The sequence below is a fragment of the Ciconia boyciana genome, chromosome 3, assembly GCF_034638445.1.
Source record: "Ciconia boyciana chromosome 3, ASM3463844v1, whole genome shotgun sequence".
In the NCBI taxonomy this organism is placed as follows: domain Eukaryota; kingdom Metazoa; phylum Chordata; class Aves; order Ciconiiformes; family Ciconiidae; genus Ciconia; species Ciconia boyciana.
Window position 1 is genome coordinate 90,342,927 of NC_132936.1, and position 9,155 is coordinate 90,352,081.

The 9,155-nt window shown below is 41.5% G+C and overlaps 1 protein-coding gene across 2 annotated transcripts; it reads left to right on the forward strand.

The window, feature by feature from the left end:
• Positions 1–338: 338 nt before the first annotated feature.
• On the forward strand, positions 339–8,599 carry SULT6B1 (sulfotransferase family 6B member 1). Of its 2 annotated transcripts, XM_072856560.1 has the most exons (8): positions 931–1,029; positions 3,588–3,727; positions 4,497–4,609; positions 4,858–4,947; positions 5,959–6,085; positions 6,748–6,842; positions 7,132–7,288; positions 8,179–8,599. In XM_072856560.1, exons 1-8 carry the CDS (start codon positions 1,025–1,027, stop codon positions 8,307–8,309), a joined length of 858 nt encoding a protein of 285 aa, XP_072712661.1. In that variant the 5' UTR covers positions 931–1,024; the 3' UTR covers positions 8,310–8,599. The 2 variants fall into 2 exon arrangements, with proteins under 2 accessions (XP_072712658.1, XP_072712661.1); XM_072856557.1 differs by lacking the exon at positions 3,588–3,727 and having other exon boundaries at positions 339–1,029.
• Positions 8,600–9,155: the final 556 nt, after the last annotated feature.

Genomic DNA, 9,155 nt, shown 5'->3' on the forward strand with positions numbered 1-9,155 from the left:
TCTTGAGCAGGTGCCCCCTGTTAGGCGAGGGAGCATGCCTGTGCTGCGGTACTGCTCTCCTGCTGCTTCAACTGGTGGAAGAGCTCCTCTGCTGCTCCTGGGAGGCAGCACCAGTCTGTGTTTCCTGCTAGGGGAAAGCAGCTACATACATAAGGCTCATGGCTTTTAAAAAGGGATCCTAGTTCTGTCATGAGAATGTTCAAAAAACCTGTGCCATGCAAGATCTCGGTATTTAATTGTCTTTTTAACATAAAAAAGGGCATTAGTGCAGACTAGCTCCCACAGGGGCTATTTAGAACCTAAAATGACAGCATCGCTTCCCTCTCAGTATTGTTCTTTCTGTTTTATGGTTTTGATTTCATTGTTTTCTATTACTCACTACCTATTTCTCTTAACTCATAGTATGGGGCTGACTTTATTGCCAAAATAAAACCTCTTGGGATTTTTCTTATTAGGGACTTCCTTTTCTTTGTGAGATGCTTTTTTTTCCTATTAATGTTATGTAAGATTAGATATAATATTTTGCTGCTCATTCTTACAGGGTGATGCGTTTTCCAATTCTGTTTTCCCTGGTGGCTGAGCTTGCAAGTATTACTTACTCTCAGTGGGATTTCTTAATAAAGTAATTCCTGCTCTGTAGATTATAAGTGGACAGGATCAACCCAGCTTCCATTTCCAGAAAGGTGGGAAGGGAGGAGGGAAAGAAACATATCAAATTTGGGGGAGGGCAGAAGTAATGCCAAGGATTTCTACTCCACCACTTAAAAGTCTATTTAAAGGCACTTACTGCATTAGACTAACAGTTTCACACCCCAAAGGTGGTAAACATGGCTGAGGATAAAAAAGCCTTTGTTGATGAGATAAATAAAGTGTTGGCAAAGTCTGAAGGGCTTACCTTGAAGGATCTACTCTTCTCCTACCGGGGGACCCCGTATCCTGTCACAGTGTGCAGCGCGGAAACTTTCCAAGCCCTGGAGAACCTGGAAGCCAGAAAAGAGGATATGGTGCTGGTGTCCTACCCCAAATGCGGTGAATACATTATAAATTGCTTGCTGTAGTCTACAATACTGTAACTAATTAGCTGACACAATAAGAAGGAAAACCAACTGACTGTGGTTTTGCATTGTGTGAGGATATCGGGCATTTCTACTACAACCAGAGGCAGCAGGTTTTTGTCCTGCTTTATCTTAATTAAGCAGTCTGTTGCACTGCTTTTTAATATGGTTTATGTTTCTGAAAAGAAAAGTTCTAGTGTTCAAAGATATTTTTGACTGAAGAAGTGAGGATAAAGTACATAGTTTTTTATATATTAGTGGAACAAGACAACTCTGCCAGTATGATAAACTGTATTCTGAAAAGCATGTTAGTAATGTAATGTAGTGTAGTGTACAAAAGCAATAGAATTTCACATTAGACTCTTTAAGGTGTAGAAAGTGACATGGCACGGCATCTTTACTTGCAAAATTATAAGCTGTTTCTTAGCATTATTCAGTATCAGCATTGTTTTTTGTTTTGTTACTCCAAAATGGTATTGACTAAGACATACTGGAAGTCTAAATCTTTTAGTCAGAGGTTTGCAGAAAGCACAAAAGGTGCAACAGGAGCAGTGAAAAAAAACTCAAACAACCAACTGATTTTGATTTTGATCAGTTTTATTAAATGTCAATTCTGAAATGGTGGCTTGCAAGGAAGGGAAGGGTTTTGCTTATCTAGGAAGCATATGTTTCTTCTTTGGGACCCAAGCAGCAGAAGCTTAGGATTGTCAGAGAAAATGTGGGTTCAGAGAAGGATTTCATTGCACTAGCATGGTAGTGGATGTGGTCAAATTGGGCTCTAACCAGAGAGTCCTAGGTCAAGGTGTCATTCAGCACATAGAATTCTTACTGGTTGGCGAGTTCTGATCTGGAAAGAAACTGTGGTGTATTTAGGGGCTTAAGGAGTATACCTGTAGTGTTTAGGGTGAATTTTTAGCAGCTGTGAGACAGGACACTGAGCCAAGAGAAAGAGAGGGCAAATACAAAAGGAGGGATCTGGCACAAAATGTGAAATGTGCATCTTTATTTTAAGGAGCCTGTAATTCCATTGGGTTTGGGTCCAGAGTTCTGCTGGACCCTATAAAGACCTAGAAGGTCATTGTCATAACTTGGCACTGGCTTTGATTTCTCACAGAGTTTGGAAGAGTTCAGGCACGGAGTCATGATACTGATTGCCTCTGAGGTTTAGTAACTCAGTAAACCTCTCCTGCTCAGGGAGAGGGATCAGTAGATAAAGAAAGAGATCTCACACTGTTAATATTGGGCAGTTTGTGGGAGGTCAGCAAGGGAAAATTTTACCAAAGACCACTGCTACTTGTTCAGTAGGAGAGGGAGTACACAGCTCCCTGTGGTCTACTGGGGAATGCAGCACCCTGTTACCCAGCGGGCGCTGCTGGAAAGGCATGTACGGGAGGTTGCACGGAAGAAATGGGAGAGCAGGAGGGAGAGAAAATGCTGCTTTTGTGCAGTGCAGTGTAGTTACAATCTGCAGGTAAATCTTTTGGAATTTTCTTCCATTTGGATGTTTGCTCCTACACTCTTAAACAGTGCTAAATAGATTTCTTGTCCTAATTTTCTATAGCTTGCCAAGTGGCAGGGGGGGGGGAAGTCAAGAAGGGAGGATAAAGAATGAAAAGGAAATATTATCTCCCTCAGTTTGAAACCAGAAATTGCTGGGCTCCCTCTTGCCCCTTGATGCCACACTTCGACCCACCAAGCCATAGTGTCACCAGGTACTAATAAAAGTCTCTCTGCAGGCCTCTTTCCCTCTTGAAGCAAGGGAGCCTGGTGTCTGGCTTCCTCTGCCAGCTTCTCAAGTGTTTTCCATGCAGGGCTCAAACTCTTTGGCATTTGCCAGGTTTAAATGGTCATGAACATGCCTGATGAAGGACTTGCATTGAGGCCCTTCAAAAGCTTTGTCTCTCAAAGCTTTAATATAGTCCTCATTCCTTTTACTTATTAAGTGTTATGAAGGTTAAGTTACAGTAAAGTCTCACTATATAAAAGGTTTCCCCCAACTCAGGTGTGCGCAGTGGAGAGGAAAACTCTGATGCAGAGAACTATTGATGAGGTAGGGGTAAAGCATGATGGAGCTCCAGGATGTAGTACTTCCCAGGTATGGGTCGCATGGTTGAGAAGCCAGTAGGGGATTTAGAGACTAGGAATTTTAGGTTTAGGAATTGTAGCTTTTCGTTAAAATAAAATTTGTATTTGTGCAAATGCAGTTAATACTGGGCAGATGAGGACATCTTAATGCTTTCGGCTCTGGTCTGTATGTAAATGGGAGAGTGATATAAATGATATACATCATACAATGTCTTATATATAAATATGATATTGGGTAGTATATAAGTGTAATATATGTATTAAAAGACATTGTATGATGTGCACACATTGTATACACATTACTGTATAAATGACATGTATCAGCTGTTTCCATCCAAGCATCCTGAGGCACTTTATATAACATAGGGTGGAAGTTATTCCTTTCTGGGAATAACTTTCCACTGGAAGCATGAGGTTAAAGCTGTTTGTGTTGTGTGTTCCCTTTAGTGCCTCTGGCAGCTGTGTTCACAGGGGACTCGCAGCATGCAGGAGGCGGCAGCAGCTCTGCAGCTCCGTCTCCGTGGGCCCTGTGGGAAGCCTTCCAAGTACCTCCCCACAAGGACGTGGGAAGGGTGCTGCGGGCCAAGGTGAACATGCTGTTCTCTCGCTCTGTCCTGCCGGCAATCGGCAGAGCATCAGTGGAGCAAATGTGATTCCTGGAAACCTTGGGGAAGCAGGCACCACGGCGCAGCTCCAGGAGCTGGCCACAGGCTCACGCTTGAACAGGATGCAGTATGGGGGAGGCTTTGCTGCAAGATCCCTTCCAAAGGGTGAGGGGTGGGGAGGGATGCAGGTGTCCAGTGGGTAACAGCTCTTCTAGCACTTGTTCTGGCATCCACTTTATGGAGGCAGCAGCAGGCACAACTGGGGACAAGCACTGGCAGTGACATTGAATAAATTACTCCATTTCATCCTTCACCCAGGGCAGCAGAGAGAGGCAAACGCTTTCCTCAGCAGAATGAGAGAAGGTCCTTGCTCATTCCTTCCTTCTCCTATCCAGACCCTTCCCAGGTGTTTCTCTGCAAAAGACAGGAAAGCTTCTGTTATTGTCTGTCACTGAGTGTTTTATGAATATATTAAAAAGATGTTAAGTAAGTGCATCGCTGAGTCAGTTCTGCCCCCAGTGCTTTCCACATACCAGTTATAAGTGAGCCAAGAAGGTCACAGTTAAGAAGCTGTTGAGGATCTCATTAACGGAAAACATTATTTTGTTTATAATCATTTGAGAGCTTTAGTGCCATTTGTCATTTGATGACTGTCTATTATGCTGAATTAAGCCATGTAATGAGAAGGCTCTGAGATCTTACATAAACCTCTGATATGTTTTTATTTTGTTCTCTGGGATTCTTGGTGCAGGTGTGAACTGGCTTATCCAGATTTTAAGTGATCTGATATTTACAACTACCCAGAGTAAACCTGTAAGCACAGAACTACCATTTATTGAATGTGGAGATCCAGATAAATATCAGGTTAGTGAAAAGAAACTATTGAACCACTTAAAGTCTGTTGTTTTCTCTCTCTTGCACCCCCCCCCCCCAAGTTATTAAAATTAAGTCATGCAGCAGGTAAAGATTTTCTCCCGAGAGGGGAAAAAAGATAATATTGGATGACTAATGCCTTTTGATTAGGAGTTGTTTCACACAGGCAACTCACACAGATCATTGCTGCACCCATGAAATAAACCTGTTCTCACTTATAGTTCTGTTTATTTCTAAAGAGGATGAAGCAGATTCCATCTCCAAGGATTTTGGCAACACATCTGAATTATGACTGCCTCCCCAAGTCTATTTTCAAGAACAAAGCCAAGGTGGGCTTTTTTTCTTTTTTCCAAGAACAGGCCTCATCTCTCTGACAGTACCAGCATGCAAGAGTAATTTTAGGGCCACATCCTTTCCTTGCGCCCAAGCAGGTGGCACTGGGGAAAAGCAACCTGGAGACAGTGGGAGTCTCATGATGCCTGGGCTGGCTTAGTACCCCCTACAATTTACAGTAGCCTTAGCGGTGCTGTAGTTGACATAAACAAGAACAGATCTAGAGGCTGTTGCTGTGCTCAGAAATGTCTGGAGTGTCACACTTTCAGTTTTTATGCTACTCTTTTCTATGCATGACCGTGGTGGGAATGAATGTGGCAGCAGTATCTCTGGGACATTGGCTGTCTCCTTGCAAAGAGTCACATTGTTAAAACTTTAATATTTCTGGTACTGGGTCACTGAACAATGGTGGATACATAGCACTTAGGAGATGTACCACAGATGAAGAAAATAATTGGTTAAGGGATGGGGATTTTTTCCATGTTTCATTGGTATTTTTTCCTATATGAGACAGGAAAAAATAGAATGTGTGTAACAAAAACTGTAATCTGTATAACGTGTTTTCAGAAGTGTTTACGCTTCTCTGAGGATTACAGTCTCTTAGGATTTCAAGAACATTATTGCCATGCTTTGAAAAATGGGAGATGATTGTAACAGCTGCCGTTTCCTGAAGGAGAATCAAACAGAGCTTTTCCTAGCAGGGGGTTGGTAAATGGTTACTTACAATTTCCCAGGTCTTAGGTAGTTATGGGATAGTATTCAATGACGATATTACAGTTTTTCCAGTTGCTTCTTTCTACAGTTGTGTAATGATATAAGCAAATCTTAGAAGTGTAACAAGGTCTTTATTATGATCACATTTTAAATTTGTTCTCCATGCCTTAACTAATAAAATATTTTATAGCCCCCAGTATGTTACTGGCTGCAGAATGTTTGGTTATACTCTCATTTTGGTTACCAGGGGAAATAAGTGATCTAAAATTGTTGACCTCTTTCTCCCACTCCAGATACTAGTGCTGTTTCGAAACCCTAAAGATACAGCTGTTTCGTTTTTCCATTTCCACAACAATGTGCCAAGCATCCCCAGTTACAGCTCCTGGGATGAGTTCTTCTCAGAGTTCATGAATGGGAAAGGTATTGTTGTAGACACTGAATGCAGTTGAAGAAGCAGCAGAAAAAAAATATTTCAAAACAACTAAATGGGGCCAGTGGGAAAACAGCTGTGTCATAATTAGTTTACTGATGGCCATGCGTCATGATAAAGGAGGCAGCCGAATGCCAGAATGGGGAGAATGTCCGAAAGATGCTTTGCTTCTGGGTATTTTGCTCTTCCAGGCAAGGGTGAAGGAGTTGCATGGCAGCTTGACAATGGGCATTGGGTCAAAATTCTGCCACTTAGTGATGGAGGAAATGCTACAGATCTGAAGTGGTAATGAAATGACAGTTTGTTGTCTTTACTGTTTCTGCACATGAGGCCAAACACCTCATTAGCAACCCAGATTTTAGATTTAGACTGATGTCTGGCTTTGGCTTTTAAGAGATGTTTGAATGACAATATAGTAACAGAGGGGAAGCACGTAGTGAAATTCATATTTCTGTGTGGAAACCACTACAAAAGTCCAGAGGAAGACTCTGTCATTCTGTTGTACAGTATGGTACCACGGAAAGGACAGGCTGTTCCTTTTTTTTGCATTGATGTAACCGATAGGCAACAGAAGGCAATTCTTCAGTTGGCGAGAAATAAGTACCCAGTAAGAAAAGAAGGTCACACTTACGGTTTTTTCTCTTCTTTACAGTCATCTGGGGATCCTATTTTGATCATGCAGTCACCTGGAACAAACATATTGAGGATGAGAATACTATGATCATAATATATGAAGACTTGAAAGAGGTAAAGCAGATGCTGTGTACTGGCAGGCAAAACACATCTGAACCCACTTCTTGAAATCTGCTGAAATTAACAGCAGAAGACACAGGTTTCTGAAAGAGCAAAATCAAGTTGATTTTAGCGACAAGTTGAGTCTGGCTATACAAAAGCAGAGCTTCAGTGTAAGGCAGAAAACATACTGTGAAGGAAAATATATATTGTTAATAGATGATGGCAATGCACATCCCAAGTGGGTAACTCCTTTTTCAGAGGAAGCATATTACATGTCTCCCTTTCACTGTATTGCTTTCAGAACCTGACTGCCAGTGTAAAGCAGATAGCTGAATTCTTTGGATTCTCCCCAACGGCAGAGCAGATCCAGTGCATTGCAGACAGGGCAACTTTCCAGGCAGTGAAGGATAAGGCACAGGAGACTCATGGTGCTGTTGGCTCAGTTCTTTTCCGCAAAGGTAAATTTGTTTGTATTTTGTCAGGGTGGTGAATGGTAGCACTGCATCTTGGGCAGGCAGGAGTTTGGATTAATAGATGGTTAATCCTTCTGTCTAATTTTCAAGGTTGGGAGTTGTTTAAGAAACACTGTGATTCAGGATGCTGTCACTTGATTTCGGTAAAGCCCTGTATAATGTGATTAGCAGAAGTGCCCTACAAGTAGCACACCCTTCAGTCATGGTATGCAGTAAGCACCAGTTAAAACAAAGAAGAGTTTCATTTTGGTTTCTGTGAGTACTGGGGATAGCCTGGCACTCGGTCTACAGAGTGCCTCCACAGATTTTTCTTCTTAGGTTTTCTAAATAACTCTTGTGATTGCCTAAGAACCTCAGTCAACACATGGAATCCAGACACTCCACAAATTGAGCTATGTCTTTTAGCCATAGATCAAGCTAGAGCTGTAGACTCAGACAACCTCAGACTGTGGGCTCTCTAAAATCTAGATTAAGGGTAGACTACAGGTTAGACTACAGGTTGCAGTGCACAAAGCTCTTGCAGTTCAAAGCCACATCTTTGAACTTTCTGGGTTGGTTTCACAACTGCTGGTCATCTTTTATAGTCTTCTGCAGCTGTACAAGACACATGCCAAACCTATGAAGGCAGACCAGTAGCTTCCTTTGTTCGCTTTATGTTCACATTCTATTGAGAACATCAAATATAAGGCAAACATATGAGTGTATTCTTGGGTCAGAGATTCTTTTCTTGCAGGAAAAAAAAAAAAACCAAAAAAAGAAAAAAATGGATTATCCTGAAATATGGTAATAAGAGAGACAAGGTAGTTTTTTGTTTTAAATCATACTCCTTGGTCCTTACAGTCAAGGGTAATATTTTACTTTTCTTTGTATTCCAGGTGTTGTTGGAGACTGGAAAACTCTTTTCACTGAAGCTCAGAACGAGGAAATGGATGCCAAATTCAAAGTGTGCTTAGAAGGAACTAAGCTGGGAGCGAAGTTAAAATATGATGTGTACTGCAAGGCCTGAACCTCCTTTAGAGAAAAAACTCATGTCCAAGCTGCTTTTCATTCACTTTTATGAAATATAACAGAAACCAGTGTTATCCCACAAGGACAATATCTGATTGAAAAATTTTGAAAATCCATGCAATTTGCAAACCTGTTTCTGCTGTCTTAACTTACACAAGCAATCCTTGCTCATGCCGTTAGTATCAGTGACTTCACTGGATTCTTTTAAATGACCTGTAGTTCTTTGGCCTCACTTGTTTTTTAACACTGATTTTTAGCTGTGATTTCATGTTACCTGGTAGAATCCTGTGTGAAATATATATGCAGTAGTTAAACCTGCTGAAATCACTGGAAATGTATTCAGTATGTTGGAAGTGACTTTCCAAGAGATTTTTTAAAACAACCATGAAGTGTCATTTTGATTCTTAATTTTTAAGTTCATAGTATTCATATATAATTTTAATTTCTAAGTTCATAGTCTAAAATGAAATTTCAGAAGGTCTTGTTGTCCTTTGCCACTTTCTGTGTGCTGATAAATGTGTGAAAAAAGTAAAGGAATGCAGTGGTGGAAATTTTCTCCCCCTTTTGTCAATAATATTTTTCTTTCCTTTGGGAGTGTGAGATCTCATCCTGAGCAATTGAAGGAATTGCCTTGGACAGAATTCGCTCATGGAGGTTGGAGTCCTCCTCCTGGTGGTGGCTTGCTTTGTTGCTTAACCTGAACACAGGGTTACCCATGGGGGAAATTGGAAACACGTGTTGAGAATATCAGGTTTTGTCCACATGACTGTCAGGACTCCTGAGCACCCACCCTGTTTTGGATGTTGAGGAAGCACATGAAGAAGCCCCTGGCTGGGCAGGACTG